General features: G+C 44.9%; 1 protein-coding gene across 9 annotated transcripts in view; it reads left to right on the top strand.

The window, feature by feature from the left end:
• The first annotated feature begins 1,780 nt into the window (after window positions 1-1,780).
• The window catches only part of IRF2 (interferon regulatory factor 2), a 42,277-nt gene continuing 21,152 nt past the window's right edge, over window positions 1,781-22,905 (top strand). For 2 of the 9 annotated variants that reach the window (XM_061371960.1, XM_061372021.1), the window contains exon 1: window positions 21,269-21,372. In XM_061371960.1, the coding sequence (XP_061227944.1) occupies window positions 21,286-21,372 (87 nt within the window). In that variant the 5' untranslated portion in view covers window positions 21,269-21,285. Of the gene's footprint in view, window positions 2,061-2,434; window positions 2,459-4,551; window positions 5,656-11,176; window positions 11,314-19,723; window positions 19,858-21,268; window positions 21,373-22,905 lie in introns of those variants that run through there. The other 7 variants (XM_061371970.1, XM_061371978.1, XM_061371987.1 and 4 more) reach the window with 7 other exon arrangements.

The raw sequence follows: 22,905 nt of genomic DNA on the forward strand, positions 1-22,905 counted from the left end.
CTTTAGTTGCTGGAGTTAGCTGATCCGACTTCTGGCATGGAGTCTATGGCCCCTTTCCCTCCAGCCACAGCCAGCCTAGTCTGACGCTCCTATACAAGCCATGTCCTGTCACTACCATGTCCTGCTGATTATCTCCTCTCACAACACATCTATTTAGTCAATGTGCCACTCCAAAGCCAGGCGTTCCAGGTCCTTCATCCTCATTCCACTGTGGCTTCATGGAAATCAGTCCTTCTTCTCTACTATTCTGAACATATCTGGGAGTATCTGCCATGTGAACATGACCCTTCCTTGCTGCTCCTTCGCAGCTGCTCTGGGGACCTGTGTTCCTCTCCACTGGTGTGGACCTCTCCGTCCTCCTGTGAGTGTGTCTGGAGAAGTTTTGGAGATGCTTGATTTTACTGTCATGTCTAGCACCCTACATCTTCCTTCCAAACCTCTGCCCTTTATTACGTCACTGGTGCACTCGGGGACCATAGATACCTGTTAGGCCCCAGCATTTTTTGGAAGGTGGTGGGATCCTGACATCTGTGACTTCCTTCCAGTATAAATCATCCTGTGATTGTGCTCTCCTCAGTGCAAGAAGAGCACCCTCTGGAACAGGAGGACTCGTCAGCCGCAGGGGTGGACTCCCCACCACGTCACTAGCTTGGTGTCCTCTGCATGTTCAGGGCTGCCACCTCAGAGGGTCCTCAGCACCCAGCACCTGCGGAACAGCTCCCTCTCCATTTGCCATCCCATTGGAGAGCAGACCGCTCCTTACCCATTTGCCTGCACAACCTCCTACTGCTGATGCCTGTGCTTCATGTATCCACACATGTACCTGTACTGCTCCTTTACCTGAACAGGTGTATGTACATACTTATAGCATATATATAGCATGTGAGAGAAGTGCACACCTCCCCCCAATCTTCTGTAATGACTACATTTCATATCTCTCTCAACCCCCCAGTGCTTGGTGCCTTTCTTTAACCAGCTATGGGTAAGGTTAGGCATGATGTATTGCAGCCTCTCCTCAGTTGACTTTATATGCTGTTGTTTGCAGAATACTCCTGGTCTCTACATAGACTCCATGACCAACAGCAGTTTGCAAAATCTGTTGAAATCCAAGAGGTATCTTTTGAAAGAATCCAGATGCTTGAGACTTGCTGAGTTCAAAGGACCTGATCTAAAATTGTCCTTGTTGCAGGACTGTCACATAGTCCTTTTCTAAAGGCAACGGCAGTCCCAGCACACGTATGTGCCAGTCTGAGACCACGGCTCCCACCTCAGCAGGGAGGGAAGAGCCTCAAGGAGTGATGCGGTTAGTGCCTGGGGAGCTGAGCTGCAGGGATTCTCCCAGGTCTCCGGGAAAGCCCGCTCTGGGCCACGGGCTTGTGCATCCCAGGACAATGCCTGCTCACTTCCCGCTGCCCGGAGCCATCCCAGCCTGACTGGGACGTGGGGCTGGGGTTGACATCCCTCCTCACCACCCGCCAGGAGGCCAGGGCTTGTTTAGAGCTGGCCATGGGAGTTATTTCAGTCACAAGTCAGGCTATGAATAGAATCCAAGATTTCCACACGCAAGCCAGACCGTGGATTAAAAATATTTAAAGATGCTATAGGAGCCGCCGCAGCAGCACCCGAGAACCTTTAGTGCCGAAATCACCCACCGCCGAAACGGCTCCCGAGACCGAGGGGCGCGGGGAGGAAGGGGATAACAGGGATAACCGACTGGGGGGAGCGCTGTTCCTTGCCGTGCCCTGCCGTGCCGTGCCCTGCCGCGGCGGTGACGGGCGCAGCGCGCTTCCGCGCCCGCCGCCGCAGCCCTGCCCCCGCCGCCTGCGCGGCCGGCCCGGCCCGGCGGAGAGGCGGGGGGATTTCCAAGCGCCGGCGGCCTTGTCGCTTCCTCTCGTTGTTTTGCTTTCGGTCTGCACCGCTCTCCGCCCGGGCGGAGGCAGTTAACTTTTAGTTTTGCTCCCGCGATTGCTCAGCGCCTGTTTTCATTTCCATTTCGCGTCCCCTGGCAACGGCGGTAACCTTGAGGAATTATATAAGGGCCGCGAAAACGGGCCGGCAAGGTAATTTTTAATTGGCTTATGCTTTTCTTTTTATGTATGTTTGATTTTTCATCTCGTCCCTGCTCTTGTTCCGGTTCGCATCGCCGCTCTTTTCGCGTGCCGTGCTCCCGGGCAGATGCGCATCGGTTTAAAAACAAAAGGTCGGGCTGCAGCGGCTGCGGCCGAGTCGGGCTCCGCCGCTGCCTGCGGGAAGGGGCGGCGGGGAGCAGGTAGCGGGGCGCGGGAGGGGGGCCGGTTTCGGGGCAGATGGAGCGGGGTCCCCGCCATCCCCGGGTCGGGAGCTCCGGCCGCAGACAAAGGCGGAGGCGCTGGATCTGGAGGGCCAGGGCGCGGCGCGGGCCGGGCAGGGCAGGGGGCCCCGGCACTTGTTGCGGGCGCGGCGGCTGCGGGTGTCGCCGGTAAGGAGCAGGGGGAGCAGCGGCGGTGCGGCGGGGCTGCGGGCGGGGGTCGTGCTGTGAGGGGGGGGAACGCTGCTCCCCGCGGGTGCTCGGGGCCGGTGGGGGGGCGGTGCCTCTGCGAACCCTTCCCCGCCCCGCGGACGGCCCGTTACACAAGAGGCGGGCGGCGCCGCCGCTTCTCCCCGTCCCGTCTCTAGCGGCCCCCGATGGCGGTGGGGTGCCCCGAGGCGTCGGGGTGGGGGGAACGGGGGGGTGGGGGCTGCCCCTGTGAAGGGGACGGCAGCGGAGGAAGGTTAGCACAAGATGGAGCGGGGCCTGAGGAGAGGTCGGGCCGCCGCGGGTGGGCTGTGTGAGAGCGGCGGAAGGAGGAAGTCCTGCGGAGCGCTGCACAGGGCAGGCTGATGGGCGGTGGTGCTTCCTCGCTCCTGTGCAGCAGGCCTTTCCGGCTCTGCGTCTGCATCGGAAAGTAAACACGCCTCTAGAAAGCGAGCGTTTCTGGCCCCCGCCCCGTGTGGTCCCGGTGACTCCGGGCTTTGCAAGTGCCTCGTTCACAGCCTTGAGCCACGCTCTTCATTCTGCTTTTTGCAGGAATAGCCCCCTTTTTTTTGTGGGTACAGGCTCCTTGCGTCGCTGTCCTGCTCCAGGCCAGCAAGCGGAGGGCCCAGCCTTGGACGTCTTCCCCCGGAGGACGTTCATGAACAGGGGTTTCGTTGTGTGTACTACGGAGGGTCAAATTCCAAGCATCTCACAACGCATCTCACAATGTCTGGGGGCAAAGCTGCAAGTGTTTGAAGGATTTGATCCCTCGGCTTAGGTTCCCAGAGATATTTGGGTCTTTAATTGCGGTTTAGATTAGCGTGAGCACCAAACTGCAGTGTTTAATGCTTGTTATTTAGACACAGAGCTCAGATAAAGGAATTTCAGAGTGCAGAACTTTGCTCCCGGTTAGTGGATGGTTATAATTTATAGCCCAGCTCACCATGCTAAGATCTTGCAGACGGTTGAACGTAGGAGCAGTTGTAAACTACAGCCTCCGTTTCTGGAGATGAAATACAGCATGTTAAAGTTGATATTTATTGAAGTCTGAATGGTTTGCAGATCGTAACCTTTGCAGAATGCCAGAGTTAGCACCATAAAAAGAGAGTTGAGTGGAGCAGCAACATTTAAATTCACCCTAATACGGAAACAAAAATGATAAAATTATTAAAGCAGCAGAACCAATCTGCAAGGCAAATGGCTTCTGTTTGAATCTCAGTCTTTCTGTGCCACCAGCCCCTTTGGCAACATTAGTGTACTTCTCTGGCCCCTGTTGATAATGTCCCATACACCTGTCCCTTGTGTACAGCGGCTCTTTTTCACTTGTAAATGGTGGTGGGAGGTCTGAGTAACTCCTTTGACATAGTATCACTTTGTTGTGGTCATATGCCACACTGCAGTTCTTCAGCTGGGTGCAGGCATGGGGAGGTGTCAGTCTGCTGACCCTCGTGTTACACCTCTGAGGCTGGGGGTCCCAGCTGGTCAGCAGAGGTGGGTAGAGGTTAGCCTTTAGATTTGACACATATCTTTGCAGTGCCACCTGGTTACTTGCTTATTACAAAGTGACAGATTTCAGAAGATGTCAAGTCAGCCTCTCAAGAAAAGCTGTTAATCACAGGCCACATTACTGGAAAAGGGTAGCCAAGAGGTATGAGAGATAACATACATGCTGTTAGGAAGGAGGGTTAAAGACTGTAGTCTCTAATGAGTGGAGGTCTTTGATACATGGGACCAGGTGGAGTTAGGAAGGGACAGAGTCTTAATGCACAGTTGAGAAAATGTTGCAGAAAAAAAGGAGCTAAGATTCAAGAGGAGATGGAAATATTTTTGGAACAGGAAGAGGGAAGAGTACACATTAGAACAAGCTTTACATAAATCCTTTTTTTTTTTTTTTTTCAATTAAGCATTAAAGCACCACACAGCCAGGATATGTACACCTTAAATTAAAACATATATTTAAACAAATGGTAGGGAAAAGCTGACAGGTGAAGAACGTAAAGTTTGCCGTGACACATCCTCTCTGAATAGATGGTATTAAAACTTGTGTTAAACATCACCATGATGCAATACATGGAGTATTAGAAACTTTGCAGAAGCTCAGATATTGTAGAAACAGACTACAGATGGCAGAGAGAGGACAGAGTGGCTTGCACGTGCATGGAGTGAGATATTTGCTGTTAAAGAGGAAATAACTGTTTAGGGAAGTAGCACAGGATCTCATGAATTAATGTTCTAGGCCTGTATAGGAAGAGTAGAGATTAGGACCTATAGGACTGTTTGCCCAACCAAGGTGCTGACAGCTATTGTCATACATTAAGGGAGAGTAGAGAAACTACAAAAGTGGGAAATACGATGATACTGGGAGTCTTCCCATGGTAGGTGCCCCTACCTAGATTATGTCATGCTCCAGCATGGAATTTCCCAAGGTACTAATTTTTTAGGTGCCACAAAAACTTAGTTCCTAGGTGTAGCTTGTAAGTGTACTTTGTGGGTAGCAACTCTGGACAAGGTCCTGGCCAGCAAGAATTAAGTTCTGAATTTTACATGAGAAATGCCAGCCAGCTATGGTGTGACAGTGATCGTAATGTGCTTAGACTCAGTGTTGCTTTGGGGGCAGTAATGGCAAGGGTGGTTGTGGCAGCATTTAATTTTCTGAAGTAAATGTTCATAAAGTGAACTAAAAAAAAAGAAATAAAATGGGGAGAGGCAGCCAGAAGTGTAAAGTACTTGCAGGTGGCGTGTAATTCTTCAAAATTGTAGTAGAACCTCACAGCAATTGCATGGCATCTGTCAGAAATACCAAAAAAGCTGAGCAGGCTGACAAGCAAAATAAAGGAGTTTAGTAGAAGTAAAAAGACATCTTTCAGAAGTTTAAGCTCCGAATGGGAAAGGTGGAAAAGAACATAAAATCTGTGCTAGACACAATGAGGTAGGCCAAAAAGAGTCTTGGAACAAGTTGCTAAAGGCATGAAAACAATTAGTAAATACTCTTTGAAATGCATCAAAAGCAGGAAGCCTGGTGATATGTGATCCATGCGTACGTGGAGTGCCCAAGGAAGATAAAGTCATAGCAGAAGAGAGAAACAAATTTTTGGCCATTGCTTCACTGAGGAAGAGTTAAAGGAGATTCCTTTGCAGGAGGCTTTTTCCTGTTTTAAAGGGTGAGCCTTCTGGAGCATTTCTCCCAGACTGAAGTGTCTGTAAGAGAGGGCATCAGAACGAACCATTGAGAAGGATGAAGTAGATGGCAGGTGTTACTTGTTGAACAGTTTTGAAGGAATTTAAAATGCCTGTTGTGTGTAACTTGTTGCGTAGGCTTGTCTTGGTGCTCTGGGAATAGGAGGTGACAAATGAGCTGTCAGGCTTTCAAGGTTTCCAGAGAGGCTGAGAACTCCAGGGTGATCATTTTTGTTTGCTTGTTTGTTTGCCAGGGATTAGTGAATGGGATTAGTGAATACAGGTATAAACATAATGCATTGACGTAGACTAGACCTCACTTTTGTTGGGTGTGTTGGGAGACTTCTGGAGTTCTCTAAAGGCATTGTTGAGCTGTTGTTGAGGTCTGTTTGATACAGTCCTTCTTAGAGCAGGGCCATTTTCAAAGTGGGATCAGATTGCTCTGGGTGGTATGGTCATGGTCAGTTTGCTCAATGCTAATGGTCCCCTCCAAAGTCTTCCCAGGGTCTGTGCCTTCAATGGATGGAGGAAGGGGTAGGTGGTGATGTGACACGTCTGTTGGTTGTATTAACTCGTTAGGAGAATAAAAATCCTGAAAGAGGAACCACAAAGACTACAGAAGGATCTCATATTGAAAGTCCAGTTGTGAGTTGGAGGTGAAACTGTATTAACTCGTTAGGAGAATAAAAATCCTGAAAGAGGAACCACAAAGACTACAGAAGGATCTCATATTGAAAGTCCAGTTGTGAGTTTGCAGGTGAAACTCAGCACATGTCAATGTAAGTGTAACACACATGGAAGAGAACGCAGATCTTTCTGTACATAAGGACTTTTTTACTCAGGAAGAGATCATACTACACAGATAATCCACAGATGAGATCTGTGCTCAAGAGTGGCTAAGAAGGGAGAGGGCAGGCTAGGAGTTACTAGGAAGGAGTGAAAAAAAACAAATAGAAAACACCGTCATGCCACTATAAATCCATATTGCTCCCCTCTCTTGAATAGAGTTGACAATTTTTGTTCCTCATTGCAAAAAGGTTGTAGTGAAATTTGATGAGCTACAGAGAAAGACATCAAAGATGATCAAGGGTAAGAGCTTTTGTAAAAGAGTAAGTAGCTTGGAAAAGAAACGACTGAAGAAAATGTGGGGATGTTCTTTAAAATCACTAATGTCATGAAGAAAGTGGATAGGTTATAGAACAGATAAGATAAACACTGCCCAAGTAAAACAATTGGGAGGCAGCTTCAAAACAACAGGAGGTGTTTGTCCTGCAGTATATAAATTGCAGTGCTCATGGTCACTGCCTGTGTGTTAGGAGTTGATGTGGGTTCACGAATGATTAGGCGGTCTGTGGGAGAAAAACTTGCTGTGCAGCTTAGCAGTCAGAACAGTTCAGTATCAAGTTTTGGGCACTGGCTGCTCACAAAGAATTATTGCAGATGCTGATTAAGAATTATTGATAAAAGCTGCAAACAAACCTCCACTGAGAAGCATAAGCTGTGGTCTGTTTGCAGATAACATTGAGAAATCAAACTGAGAATTGCCCTTTGTTATGTGAATCTTATGGCATAAGATCTTACGAAACTTGCATCAAAAACCTCCGTTTCTATGACGATCCTGCTTAATCTGTGCTTGTTATCCTTGGACTTATTAACCTGACACAATTTACAGTCAGGTTAAGTGTATCCTGTATGCATGAGAGTGCATGGGAGTGGTACCCCAGCAAGTTTTCTCTGATATTTGCAGGATTAGAACCTCTATTTATATTTTGTGGATCTTGCATTGAAAGTCACGGTCCATTTGTAGGTAAAGAACTAAAACTGATCACGTGTTACTCTTACTTATCTCTGCAACTCGTTTGTAAAGATTGCCCTTTTGAAATTCTATTCTTCAAAGGCCTACCATGACTGTGATATTGAGGGCATAAACCATAAGGTAGTGTTTACAGAAATTTTATTGTAGCTTATGGTGCTGTAAACTGTGATTAGTGTAAAACGTTTTCTGGTTTGTCCTTTCAAATCACAAGTGCAAAAGCAAACCAAGAAATAAGCAAGCCAAATGGTACAGTGAATGAGAGGAAGAAACTTACTAAGTTGCATATTCCTCATATATGAATAGCATTATGGAAAAATCATTCAATGTAATTCAATAATCCCCCCCCCCCCCCTTTGTTTTAGAAGTTTTTTTGGGACTATATGAAGGCTCTTCCTCATATTGACTATGTGTGAACTCTTGTATTAAGATTGAAATAGATTAGTCAGTAAGAAAAACTTTAATTGGCAATTAACAGTTATTAGCAGTGAAAGGGAATGCATGTTAACAGTTAAGAATTTAATGTCTGCATGTATGTGCATATATATATATGCACAAATGCATAGGTACATATATATAAAAATCAGATGTGTATAACATAAATAAAATATTGTACAGTACATATTTATTATTGACAGAGTGTAAAAGAGTTTTAAAACTTGCTCTTCCAGTTAGTGCTGGATAGGTTTTCAGTTTCTTGGGAGTTGATTAAAAGATTACTGCTTTTTGAATAAGCTAGGGAGGAAAGAAAGAAGTGCTAAGCAGTAAAATAATGTTTGGTTTCTCAGTGTGTAATATATTGCAAGTCTGGCTTTGTGTATATTGGAAATCTTCCGACCCCTTTGTTTACTTGGGGGCAGATTGAAAAAAATGTACAGCAGTTTTTAGGACAAGGCAGACATTTTATCTTGTTGCAGCTTGGACACAGGCATCCAGGAGCAAATCCGGTGCACGTGGCATGTTTCACCCAAGGTGCAGAACTAAATCCTAACCTGAAATTATTGTAACGTTCAATTGTTGCTGTTGCTGGTTGTTAGCTTTTGAGATGAGCTTGGAATAATAATAATAATTTCCATATTCTGTGCCCTTAAAGAGTAGAGCAGGTTGTGGTTTGGTAGTTTTTCAGCTAAGCTTTACAAGCTTGGTTTGTAGCTCCCAACAGATCTGATGTTAGGAATGGAGTTAAGGTGTGACAAAACCGAAAGTGTCAGTTTTAGACAGTGCATGTTGTCTAACCATTTTCCCTTTTGCTGCAAAATTATTTTAAGTACTTTTAAAGACTTAACATGCTTAAATTTGATATAGTACAGAAGAAAGGAAGGATTGCGTATAGGTTTTGTTTAAAGAAGTGTGAAGTGTGGTTAAGTTCTGCTCTTTGATGTGACTTGTGGAGCTTGGTGAGTGTACAGAAGACAAAGTGTACTGTAATGCTCCTTGATACTGATACTGGATACTGGACGTTGCTTGACACAGTTAATGTGCAGCATTACAGGCAACCTTGTATTCAGGAATTAAGGCAGCAGTAAGTTTAGGTCTTTGTGTGCATTTAATGCATAGATATAACATGCATTGGGTGCCTGATGTGGGCTTTTGTGTGTTTGGTGCACTGATTGCTCTTGTAAGGTGTTTTGTTGAATCATGTAAATATACTTCGTACGCAACTGAGAGTTGAATCCAGTGGAAAATACTGAACTACTGAATTAAATTGCATGTTGCATATAAATCTGTAAAATCAAAATCAGTCATTCCCCACCCCCAAATGCATTCCAGAATTGTGACAGCATCTTAAAAAGTTTACCTAAAATACAAATAATTGCACAGTAAGAAAAAAGGCAGGATAGGAGTTAAATTACTCAAAGCTTTCCTGCAGGATCTGAAATCCCAGTAGTGTTACATGAAAAAGATGAAAGCAAAACTTGAGGATAAAATTGAAACCAAATATAAACAAAAGTGAAACCAACTCCATTGGTTTGCATTTCCCAGTTGGCAAAAAAGAAAGAACAAACACAGAGCAAAGACATATGAGAGCTGAACTTGAAAAATTATTTCAGTGTTATTATTTATTTCATCTGTCATTAAATTTGACTTCAGCATGACAACATTCCTTTAGCAAACTACACAGGAGGAGCAGGGGTTGCTCTCTCCCTGATTTATCTGGGTACCACTTTTCCCACCCAGTGGTCTGGGTGATGGCCCCACAGTATGGGAAGTGGCGTTTTCTTCAGTCATGGAAGTAACATTTTGAAATGCTGTGCCAATCATGTACAGAAAGTACAATGGAGGTGATGACATCCAGTATGATGAAAGGGAGTCATTCAGCTGGTAGATGCGCTTGAATTTTATTCTTGTTGAGATTTGAGTTGTTTAATAGGATCAGGTATAAAATAGGTGGTGGGTTTTTTCTTGTTCCTCACCTTTGGGATCTGGGTCAGCCACAGTAACTAAAAGATATTATTTGTTATCAGAACAGCTGATAACATGAAATGACTGTGAATGATTTCACTTCATTTCCACAGATCAGTTGACTTTTTGACCTCAAGAACTAGTGGGTGAAATAGTCAGATGGCCAGACATTGGGTTGCTGTGGACTCTTGAATGAAAATCTTGGCTAAATTGTCAAAAAGGTTGGGTGTTGAGGAGAGCCTTGGACAATCACTGCTCTGCTGGAGCTGTACTAGGGTGAAACGAAAGACGTCAGTTCCAGAGGGTTAATTCTCACACATTTGCGTGCATTGCGTTCGAGCATATGAAAACTAAAATCTTTGAATACCAAAACTGTTCTGGAGATTTGAGATTGATGAAGGAAGCTGATGAAGACTAGCTTTGTTTAGTTTAATAGTATTTATCCAGCCTAGATGAGAAATGAAGATGAGTTCAGTGGTCGCACTCTAGCTCAGTAGTATTTTAGGAAACTTCCAAGATAGAAATAGCTGCTGCGCATCAGAAATTGAGGTTGTCTCGCTGCTGCTGGTCTGTGGTCAACACAGGATCTTAAAATGAAGAGCACATTCTGTAACTGATCCTATTAACTATTCATATCTCTATACGAAAATGAGTTAAGACATTCCTGTATGTCATGTGGCAGTGGACAGAGTAGCATTTTTATAAAAAGGAGAATTACATCATACCATTTCAACAAGTGTCAGTATTAAGCATTTAATACTTGGCTCTCTTTAAGTGCAAGCCTTTCAAGTGTATGTACAAAAGGAAGACATTTTTCTCTTAAATTCTAGAGTTTAAAACAATATCTCTGAAATAACTACTTCAATTTAAATTTTGTGCTCAACACATCTGCTTCTTTCATGGTGCTATTTTTGTAACTGTAAATAAGTGCATGTGCCAGACATGTTTCCAGCTCGCAGTGTGGATGATTCAGAGGATCCCAGCCCCCAAGTCTGTGCCTGCTGTGGTCTGTAAAGAAAGCATCTAAGTAAGCGGGAGAGTGTTTTTTACAAATTCGAAGTAGTATATACTTTTCTTTATTATCTTCTCTTGTAAGTAAAGGAGAAATTGCTTTCTTGAGGGAGCTGGTTTTGGTGCTCACTGTGAGGTTAAGCTGAGGTAGTTTGTGTGTCTTGCTCTTGGTTCTGAGTGCTGCATGAGTGATTAGAAATTCTGGTAGCAAAAGTGTAGGTGTGGGTTAGCTATTAACTTCAGTGGTAGAAACTGCCCTTGCCCAGACAATAAAATGAAAGCTTTAAGCAAATATTAAATTGCGCTTTAGTGTAGTGTGCAAATAGTTTTTGCTGTGTGTTGCAGAACAGTATGTTATACAAACAAAGGTAGCTGTGAGAAACAAGACCAATCCGAGCAAGGTGGATTACATCAGGTGCAGGTCATGGCCGGGGAATGTGAAATCTCTTCCTTGAACACATTTCTCAGTGTTAGCTATCTGGAATAGTTTTTCTGCCTCTCTGAGTGCCTCTGAAATGTCTTTTGTCTTCTCTGCCATCCTGCCGTAGCCTCACAGGACACCACTGTGGGAACGTTGAGCTTAAGGACTTTTGTTTTACGATGGCTGCTCTTCTTATACATAGCACCCTATAAAGCATTGACCATCTCCTTAGGCAGAGGAATGCAGAACAGGATATGGAGATAAAGTCTGCCCAGATCTTGCAGATACTTGCATATGTGATTTTCCACTGCTTTCGAAGGGACACATGTAAGAAACATGTTGAGCTTATTAAAAGTTTTAGGGATGTCTCCTGTAAACCTAGACACAGAGTTTGTAAGAGTGTGTTAGTCAGAGATGTGGAGAGACTTAAAAAAAATGTTTCAAGTTAAATCAGTGTGATAAAAGAAGTGATTCTTGCTAATTGTTTGAGCCTTAATAACCTTCTGGTTTTCACCAGGCTGGGAAATTCTATATGAATCAGGTGTCAAATGCTGACTTTTCCTGGCAGGTTTCAAGGACACACAGGGTTTGGCTTCCGTGGATGCTGACTGACACAGCTAAGCAGCAGCAGCTATTATGTGTGGGGTATTCAGGAGTGGATCCGTATGTGAGCACTTAATTCCAGAATAAAATTGATTTATTGGGGGATAACTGCTCCCCAATGCAAGGAATTAGTTCTTCTTTGACAACCATGCCAGCAATTTGCTTGTTGTAAACAAGCCCTTCCCAGAGTTGTCTGAGTGAAATACAGCTCTACTACTGAAAAGTCAACACCTCTTTTCTAGGCAGCGTTTTGGGAAAAAATAGTTAGACATGCCAGATAATGAAGACAAATCATGTTTGCTCATCAGATGTAACACATAGATTAAGAAGTAAGTAAATCAGGTATTGGACTGGTTGTTAATAATCATGTTATGGCTGCTTTTGAGACTCTTGGAGGAGGTGTCCAGGGGAGAGTTTTCTGTAATCACATGCTGTTGAGTCTCACTTGCTTAGACCCATTGTCATCCCAATGCTACCGGAGTCTGGCATCTTCACCCCAGGCAAGACCTGGGAAACAAACAAAGGAAACCCCCTGGAAACAAAGTGTTCCTTTAAAGCTGAAGGTAAAAGCAATCATTATGTTCTGTTGTCAGCAGACTTGCAGACACTGGTGTGTGCGCAGATGATGGCACAGAATACTGCAGAGATGATTTTTAACAATTATTTGTTAGAAGCCTGGGCCAAGTTCCCAGCTGATGTAAGTCACTGTGATGCCAAAGAAGTGAATGGGTTCAGCCACAGACATTGTGTTGTTCAAGTGGCATGATAGTGTTTAACATAGGAGCCAGTGGAAGGGAAATTTTATTGTAGATATTGAGAGGTTGAGGCGTTGCTTTGTTATGGCTAAATCCAGAGCCAAAAACCAGCCTTCTAGTTCTGTTGTATTAAAATAAGATGGCTTTTCTTCAGTACACTTTTAGTCTGCAAATCCAAGGGCTACCTTTAATGATGCCTGAGATCACTGCAAAGTAACAATTCATGTCTTTGCTGCTGAGGGAGAATAAGCTTTGCATGGAAACTGAAGGAAAGAGTCTGTTTTGATGTGTAATGCCTGAATCCCAGCCAGGGCATGTTAACACCCTTTGGGTGGAACAGAAATGCTATAGGGCTGATGAAACAGACTCTATATAAAGTATGAGTTCCCATTGTATGTCTTCCTGGTCATGTTTATCATGCAGTCTGTAATGCCTCAAATAATAACCATTTGGGGTATTTGCTGCCTTTGTTTCTGTGTTTTTTCTTCTGCAGGCAATGTTGAGTTGATTGGTGGGTTTTGCCCTCTGTCCCTGGAAGGGCTTTTTTTCCCTTTACCTTTGTGTATCTTTCTTCGGTACAGCAGCATGAGAGGAGGGCATGCTGAATGCCTGCCCCCTCATCCATCTGCCTTGCACTTCCCTACAGGCTGAGGTAGGCACAGCAAAGCAGGGGCTTGGGAAGTTGGGTAGCTGTTGCTAACTTGAATCCAGCAGTGTGGGTTCCCAGGTGTTTCACAACCCCACAGAGCTGTCCAGCCATGCTCCTGTTGTAGCCCTGAAACATGTGGTTTGGGAACCTGGGGAAGCAGGTGGAGTGTTGCTTGTCGATTGCCTGTTCAGGTTCTTCCCAGTGGTCAGGCTGTGCCTTACACTGGTCTGCCCAGGACCTGTGACCTCCCTCCCTGCCTGCTGTCCAATACTTGGCTTTCCATCCTGTCTTGAAGTTTCCTCCTTCCTGCAGGCACCTGAGCAAATAAGATACCACCTTTCCTGCCCACAGTGAGTTATTTTTCTTGGTGATGGAGAGGAAGGATATAGCATGCACACGGCATCTTTGCAGCTGCCACCAGTGTTAGGAAAGAGCAGAAAAAATACTTCGATTGCGACAGTGTGGATCAAGCATTATAGCCAGTGCGGGAGCTGGGTCTGTGGAGCAGTCAGCCATGGGGTACACTCTAAGGAACCACAAAGCAAGAGGTGATTAGTGATAAACAAATCTGCCAGGAGAATGGTGATGTTTTCCCCATTCCTCCTTGTTCAACAGGGTATCACAGACAGAATATTCTTGTGGAACAAAAGAGGCACCATTACATGCAATTAAAAGACCAGGGTAGGTTTTGCTGTCTAACTGTCCATGAATGCAAAAAGTCTCTTATAGGGTTTTTTGTGTTTTCTTGCTTCATATCTGTTTTCCAAGCCAAGAGCCTCAGGATTTTATTTTGAACCCTTAACCCCTGCACCTCTGAGAATGGTGATACCCACTTTTCCTTGTTTAGTAATCCAACTTTAATTACATGGTTTGCTGTTGGTTCCAAAAAAAGATCTGGATATTTGCATAGTTTGGGGTTATCAGAAAAAAGGCATGTTAATTCTGCTTCCACAGCATCCGTGGTGAGGTTCTCCTTCTCCTTGTGGCAGGAGGGAGGTGCAGTGGGCAGAGGTCTGCCTCTGCATGGACTGCAGGAGGGGGATTCCAGGCATCCTGAGTAAAGAGCAGTTCAGTTGTCTGTGTTTCAGTGTCAACCTCGCATTTCCGAAGTACTTGGGAGAGCTGAGGCTAACAGATTTTCTTACCCAGGAAAAGTCTCTATCCCTCTGATGAGTTTGACCTCCAAGCAGGGCTTTACTCATAGTGCAGACAATTAAACCTTTGAAAGGGGCATCCACAGTGGCATAGCTGAAAAAAGTGATCCTGCATGTAAGATCCTGTATGAAGGCAGAATCTGAGCTGTGACCAAGGGGCAGAATTTTGCTGCAAGTACTGTTCCTTAAAAAAAGGTCATGTTTCCTTGTATCCTGGAACAGTCTTGGCACGGGGACAAACACAGAACTCAGTTCTCTGAATCCTAAAATTAGCGTATGGTCTCATTTCAGCATATCTGTTTGGTCACACAGGGTGACTGATGCTTTTCTGAACTGCAGCAGTGTTAGCAAACAAAGGGAGTACTTAAAAGTTTATCAGCAAAGCACAAGTACCAGATAACTTTAAAAAAAATAATGATTGTCAGTTCTGTATTTGCAGAGAAAAGAGAAACAGATACCATGCAATATTCTGCACGTGTCCTCTGGGGAACAGATGTTTCTTCACAGCTCTGGGGTAAGGCTGGGACTTACTTCACAAATGTCCCCTGAAGTATCTTGCCCACCTTACCTTCTCACAACCATTTAGAATATTTCCATGCAGTGACAAATCGTTTCACTAGGTACTCTACGATGAGGAAAAAATTGTTTTTTCAGATTATATTTTTTTTTACTTTCACATATTTTGTTAAACTATCCACAGGCACAGAGTAGCTGTGTTTTCAGGATAACATTTGTGCCTTTTCAGTTATCCCTGCCAGAGGGAGTGAAACTGAAGGGAAGAGAACATCTTGTACTGCTCAGATTTAATGCCTGCCATACTGTTGCTTTCACTTTCTCTCTACAGCTGCCGTAATGCTAGTGAAGAGCTCTTCATTCTCAGAGGTTACACTTTCTGTATGGCACGAGAGTTACCTCTGGCAGGGAGAAAAACAAGTCAGACTTACTAGAATGTTTTGCCAGAGAGCAGGGAGAACTACAAGCTCTTTATTAAACATGATGGAGTAGAAATATTTATATGTATGCATAGATGGAACCATTACTTCTGTCTTTTTCTGATGTCTCTTTAAAGATGAATAGCTCTTGAAAATAACCAATATTTTCTAATATCTCTAAAAAATAAATGAGTGGTGTGAGTTTCATTTTGAAGAGTCACATAAAGAACCTTAGAAAAATACATCTTCCAAAGAAGTATAGAGCTGAAATTGAGTACGGTTTATTGAATCTAAAGGATGCTGTGGTGACAGCTACCTGCTCAATGCCCTTTGTGTGACTACTCCTAAAAATATTGCTATATCTCTGTTTCCCTCTTTTTCACTGTTACGAGTCTTCTTTCAGCCATGTCTATGGAAGCTGGCTTCACCCATGACTGCCAGTGTGGTTTCCTTGTAGAAACTCATTTTCAAGTGCAACATGCAGTAGCAGGAGTGGTGTTACTGACTGGCCTCCTCCTGGTCTGTGTGTTCCTAACTGGATTGTGCTGGCCATGGCTTCAGCAGATCCTGTGCTGTCTGCCCTCCACAGCACTTCCTCAGAGTCACGTCTGCAGGGTTAGAACAGTTTATAGCTTGTCCGGGGGTAGCCTCCACTGTGTTTTTGTGGTATCAAGTTGCAAACAAAAAAGGCTGAACTGACGGCAGGGCTAGCACAAATAGTGCAGTAAATAAAACTTAGAAGCAGGTCAGAATAAGCCCCCTCCATAAACTCTGGCATCAGCTCATGGGCCATGTTTCTCATGTGGGGCTTAGCTCCTTGCAGGCTCCCAGTGGCCTCCTCCTCCTGGCAAATGCTGTGGGGTCTGTGTCTCACATGCTTGGTGCCTGTTTGGGAATTATTTTATTGCTGTGTTAATGTCTCATGATATATTAAGCTCCTACTACTGAAAAGGCAACCGCCCCTGCCTACACAGCCCCCTTTAAGAAGGAGGCAGGTGATAAAAATGGAGCGAGAAGAGGGAAGTGATATTTATGGAGCTACCAGCCACTGTAGCAGGCATGGTTAAAAATTGTGGTTCTTAAAGATTGGCTGTCTTCTTAAAAAGGTCTTAATAAAATGAATCCCCGGCAGGTAGCCCTGCTTCTGTCTCTAAATGAACTCCTCTTTTCTTGTAGGGCAGAAATATGCTTTCTTAGGTCACATCTTCATTAGCAGTTGACTGTGTTTCTTGGTGATTATTCTTCCCCCACCAGGGGACAGTGATAAAAAAAAAAGAAGAAAAAACAGGGATTATTTTAAAGTAATGCCAGAAAGCTTGACTCCAGTATGGGTTTCTGCCAGTGTCAAGCATTGTCCTGTGTTCTCCTCAAAGAGATGCTGGATTCACTATTGTCTAAGTTTCAATCTGTGGACTAAAAGCACAGGAGCTTCATTAGTGATTTTGGATTTAAGGAGTTCCTCCCTGTCCTACCCAGCTGCTCCTTCCCACTTCCATGCAGGAGTGCTCTCCTCTCTTGGTTCTGATGTCACATGTGTCTTTGAGTAGGATGAGAGCCATGGTCCAGATTCAAACAGACAGAAAAGGCTTTCTGGGAAGAGGTGCTACTTGTAAGCTTACTGAACTACTGGTCTTGTTCACAAACCTGCATGTGCAAATAGCATTAGCATGCAACAAGACTTAGATGGGACTGAAAGGTGGAGGTGGTGGAGTAAGAGGTGCTCCTTTGCCACTGGTAGAGCTGGAGATGTGCTTTCTCCCTGGAACCCCAGCTGGCTCTGCTCCTCTTCCCTGGCCATGTCCATTGATGGCCTTTCCAAGGTGGAGCAATATGGTGCCAAATGACCCACAGCAGGAATTAAGCCGTTTTTTTCCCAGTTAACCCGAGTGTGAAGGCTCAGGGTGTCAAAGGTAACCAAGCGTCTTGGAGAGATTTGCTTAGGCCAGCAGATAGGTACCCATGGTGAACCCAGGTGGGATCTGGATGGTTTGGCAGCTTAGAAGATGCTGGTAGAAGTCCACCTGTCCTGATGCAAAAAATACAGACAACCTTATGTAGCTGCTTCTATGTGTAAATGTGCAGGAGAAGTGCAGTGTTAACACTGACCAGGAATGGGAGATAGGTGCATAGATTTTACAGCTTGCTTCAGAGTATAACTTGATGTTTTGTTCTCCTTAAAAGGACTGACTGTTTCTGCTTTCCTTTCTGCTGGGTAAACACTAGACAGAGGCTGGAGCAGGAACTTGGCATGTCTGCTGTTTTGTATGGCTCACCCTAGTTTCTAGCTTTGTAGGTTTGTTTTATAATTAATGTATTCTGTTGGAGGATGAAGCTGGCTTGATGTTAGGTGAAACATCAAGCTTAAAACTTTACATGTCTTTGCTGCCTGCTTTGGAGAATTTCAAAGGTCTTTACAAACTTGAATGACTTAATGGCAGAATGTGCTCCTCCTACTCACTGATGGACTAAGGGTTCTCCCACCTGCAGCCATCAGAATAAAGCTCCCAGTCACACCCATTAACCCTGTTTAAGGACAGACAGAGGCTACTTTTAAGGCACTGCAGAAATTGGTATTTCTTTTTGTACAGTTAAATCATGCATTTGACAGCTCTGGAGGAAGGGGAGATGTGGCACCTTCATTTCCCACAGACAGTTACTCAGTCGAGTTGACTTGGGGTTTTCATCACAAGGATGCTGGTGTGCCAACTGCTAAGAAACCCCCTGTGTTTTAGCACTGTTGTGGTCAGTGCTGTCCTGATGCAGACAGATCTGGGGATGTCTTCTGAAGACATCAGGCATTATTTCCAGCAGCATGTGCTCACAAAGGAACACAGGGTGTGTTTTGATGAGCAGTATGCTGTGCTTGCCCCTCTGTGAAAGACATTCCCCAGAGGATGCCCACCTGCAAGTTATTTTTAGCTGGGTTTGGTTTTACTTTCAGATAAACAGATATTGGGAGCCACTCCTCCTTTCTCACAAGCCAGACCTCTTTTCTGGCTACCGTGGATTAATCTGCCTTGGTGTGTGTGGTGGATATGAAGGTGTGTGCTGACAGCTGCAGGTGCTAATCTCAGAGGAGTCCCAGCATGCTGAAAAGGAGATGAACACTGCAGCATCTGTGGGCAAGCAGCGGGGAAGCCCCTGGGGACATGGGAGGGAAGAGATGACAGGCTCAACTCTACAGTTTTGGGCAAGACCAGCTTCCTTGTAGTAGCAGTGTTGGCAGCTCTTTTGTCTCCTGAAATGCATTGCTTTTGCACAAAGGCAGCTTCTGTTCCTTCTGAGTTGTCTGTCCCAAGAGGGTTTTGTTGCTGCTGCTTTCAAGACAACTTTTCTGCCTTCCATCTAATTTGTTCTTACATATGGGCTCGAAACTTGTCTTAGGGGGTCATAACCCAGAAGACAACTCCCACTGCTAAATGGGAACACTCATCTATTGAATGCTGAAGATGATGCACAGCACTTCCAGGAATGGTGTCAAAGTGCATGCATACTTAAAGATATCTTACAAAGAAACACATCTAAGATAATCATTGCGTCTACTTGTTTCTTCCTTGAGAGATGAATAAAAATTTGCTCACGTTTTCAGTACATTGCTATTTGCATTCTGGAGCTCTGACCCAACATGTAGTAGGGGAACATGGTACAGATCTCCCATACTCACTCTGCTGCCTAGAAGAGGATCATTGATGTCAAGTGGAAGGGGCTTCAGTGGTGTGGTGGCTCCTCGCAACAACCCCGGGGGCTGAAAAAGCCGTACCCGCATCACCCTTGCCCAGAAGCAGCCTCACTCTTGTACAGAGAGGGGATTTGCACAGGGCCCAGCTGCTGTTGGGTCTTGGGGTTGGCTGTTTTTTGTGTCTGATGAGAACCCGAAAGGGAGCTGAGCAGTTGCAACTATTTTCTGAGCTATTTTAGAAACACATAGTTACTGCACAGGGCTGCGGCTGGAGCACGAGTGACCAGCTCCACACAGTAGTAAATAAAATGCCAGTATGTTTGCTAAGAGATTAGTGTGAGCATGGCTGCTGGTAAATTCTGTGAATACATCAAAGAGCCTTATTGTTGCACTCAGGTTTTAATTCCTTATTAGTTTCAGGAAATACATATCCTCAGAGCAATGAGAGGAAACTTTGAGCGTTTTTCTTCCTCTTGTGCTGGGTGTGGGCTTGGTACTGCCTAATTGTTAGTCTGTCTGATGCCTGTACTCCCATAGGAAGCAAGAACCCATTTACATTTGTGTCATTGCTGTGTGCTTTCAAATACATGACCTGCTCTTTTTTTTTTTCCTCTTATTTTTTATGTTTTAAGATCAAAGGTGACAAGAATAGCAGAGCAGAGAAGTCAAGAATGATGCAGAGAACACAGATGTGAAGAACAAAGGAGAGAGGAAGGAGCTGAGCCTGGTGCGGAGGGGGAAAGGAGAAGAAGAAGCCTAAATGCAAGTACTTGAACATAGAAATGATGGGTTGCAGGCTGCTTAACAGGAGTTTAACGCGGTGCTTTAATCTACATCTAGTGCCAGTTGGTGCTTCCAGAGCGGTGCCTGAGATAGGTTAATGTTTTGAAAATTTTCTGCCTCAGGTTCAAGACTTTGGACTCTTGTGTCAATAATTTACAGCTCTGAACAGGGAAGTGGCAGCAGGGTCACGTGTGTGTAAGAGAGAGGGAAAAAAAGCCAGTTTGAGTCTCGACTGAATAATATAATGTGGCGTGGTGCAGCTGAAGGGGATGTGAAGCGCTCACTTCCTATTTAAGCAGTATCAAAATGTAAAGTAGCAGCTAAAAAATCAGTGACTGGGTTGATCAGAGAAAGCTGGAGGGAAGGGGTCAAACCACTCAGCCAGAACCATAAACTGAGTCCCCAGCCCAAGAGGGAAATGGACCTGTGGGAGCGAGTCCAGAGGAGGCCACAAAGATGCTCAGAGGGCTGAAGCACCTCTGCTCTGGAGACAGGCTGAGAGAGCTGGGGTTGTGCAGCCTGGAGAAGGCTCTGGGGAGACCTTAGAGCATCCTTCAAATACCTAAATAGGGCCTACAAGAAATCTGGAGAGGGGCTTTTTACAAGGGCATATAAAGGATAGGACAAGGGAGAATGGCTTGAAACTGAAGGAGGGGAGATTTAGATTAGATATTAAGACATTTTTTACTGTGAGGGTGGCGAGACACTGGCACAGGTTGTCCAGAGAGGCTGTGGCTGCCCCATCCTTGGAAGTGTTCAAGGCCAGGTTGGACTGGGCTTTGAGCAACCTGGTCTAGTGGAAGGTGTCCCTGCCGATGGCAGTGGGCTTGGAACTAGATTTTCTTTAAGGTCCCTTCCAACCCAAACCAGTCTCTGATTCTATGAATTTCTGTGATGTAAAATGTATTTTTCATAATTTTAGTTAAGTTTGTGGGTCAGAACCAGCCATTTAAAAGTGCTGTCATTAGCAGGTGCATCGTTTTAGCTAGCACAGTGATGCCTTCTGCATGTGAATTTTTTTTGTTAGTTTTTTCCTTGTTAGAAAAAGGACTTGTGCAAATGCAGGTACATGGTCCAAAGAGGTCTTCACAGGAGTGTAATTGTTTTTCTTTGTGGCCTCTGGTATTCTGCCTGTATCAGCAGACAAGCTTTTGCGACTATGATGCATCTTCTTCAGGTGAAGATTTTCCTCATCCTGGCGTAGCAGAAGAGTGTTTTCTGCCATAGAGAAAGCTTTATCATCTCAGTTGCTCTTCGGGGAGGCTCCAGCACAGATACAGAGCCACTGTTATAATTTTTTTATGCCTGCAGAGCTGTGATAAGTTTGTACTGTGCAGAGATGGGGGAGCTGCCTGGGAGTTCTGCCTGGAAAACTTGTCCTTTGTTCACTGCAGCTCCTTCCCGGGTGACAATGCCTGTCGAAAGGATGCGGATGCGCCCCTGGCTGGAAGAGCAAATCAACTCTAACAGGATACCAGGGCTGAAATGGCTAAATAAGGTAAGGGGGGTACATGCACGTGCGTGTGTTCGTGTGCTGAAGAGGGACTTTATAGCGGTGCCTGAGCTTTGGATGGTTAAACCAGCTCATTCCTGGTTTTCAAAGGGGTGACACAGGGAGGAAAGGCAAAGCTGAATGCTTCCTGCTGAACCTGTTCCTCCAGCCTTGCCTGCCAGATCTGAGGCACCCTGTTTTGGCCTGATGGATCTGTGGCTCCTTTGAAAGCATTTTCCAACTCTTTGTTGTTGGAGCGAGCATTTCTAGAGACTCCACTAGGTTATTTTTTTAAGCTGGGAACAGATTGCTCACCAAGTAACGTCAGAGGGATGTGAACAAAACGCTCCTCTGAGGTGGAAAGCTATGTTCTGTGTTAGACTGTGGGTTGAAGCAACGATCTCGTGTTTCAGACTTGTGTGACTTCTCTGATATTCCTCAACCTGGGAGAAAATGGGGTGACTTTTCCCTTGCCAGACCCAAACCTAATATTCCTGGTCCTGAGCTCGGGCTGAGAGCTCTAAACACTTGGAGATCACTACTGTGGACTCCAAAATGTCAGTGCTCAATTTGATTTTTCAGTTGGCTCGATAAAACCAGGGAGTGTATTTGAGACTTTGAACAGTAATAAACCCTGGAAGTACTGCATGTGGTATGTGGGGGAGCAATTTGCCACACTGAAAAGCATGAAACAGTTTGTGCTATGGAGGCTACTTTATTATCGAAATGGGTGGAAGTGCACACAATCAGGTGCAGAAACAGGAGGTGCCACTCTGGTTAAGATACTCCCCCCGTTAGTCTGTTATCCTCCCTGTAGTAGTAGTTGTGGTGCTCAGGTGTTAATTTTTAGAGCTGAAAAATGGCAGTTAAGATTACTGCTTTCAAAACTAGAAATGTTCGTGATTGTAAAATTTTCAGCAGCCTTTTAAATTTCAGCTACAAATTTTGTTTCTCAGGAACTTCTTGCATCAGCGACTCTCAGGTGCTGTGGCTGGGTAAATAAATATTGCTTTATCCATTCCCTAGTTAGCTGCCCTGTGAATTTGAGTAGGTCCTTGTTCTTGCATAATGGGGTCACAGATGAAGAAGAGACCAGTTTCTGCTGTTGTCTTTGTAATTTGAGTCCCACATTTCAGGTCCCTATGGATTCTTGTTCTCGAGTATCTACTTTGGTGTCAGGTCTCTCCTGCTGACAGTCCATCTCTGCCGTCCTTTGTTGAGCATTCCTGCCCAATCCTGAAGAAATTTCTCTGTACTTAATAGGGCACAGTATTTCAGATTTGAGCATACTGCTCTTAAATATTATATCATCTGTAGGTTATGTTCATGTAACCTCTTTCAGTACACCCTGGGAACGTACTTGCCTCTTTTGCTCCGCAGTGTGAAAACACTGCCACTGTGCTACGGGCTTCATTTTGACAAGTTCGGCCCACCAGCCCATAAAGGCATTTTGCAAGGCACATCATGTTGCTTAATGTTCATATGTCTCTGATCTTGTTACATGGGTTTCTGCTTTGTACTTCTGGCATAAACCGTTAG

Source organism: Neopsephotus bourkii, unplaced genomic scaffold, assembly GCF_033783945.1.
Source record: "Neopsephotus bourkii isolate Nb327-2 ecotype Australia unplaced genomic scaffold, CSIRO-AGI_Nbou_v1 NB_168, whole genome shotgun sequence".
Lineage (NCBI taxonomy): Eukaryota > Metazoa > Chordata > Aves > Psittaciformes > Psittacidae > Neopsephotus > Neopsephotus bourkii.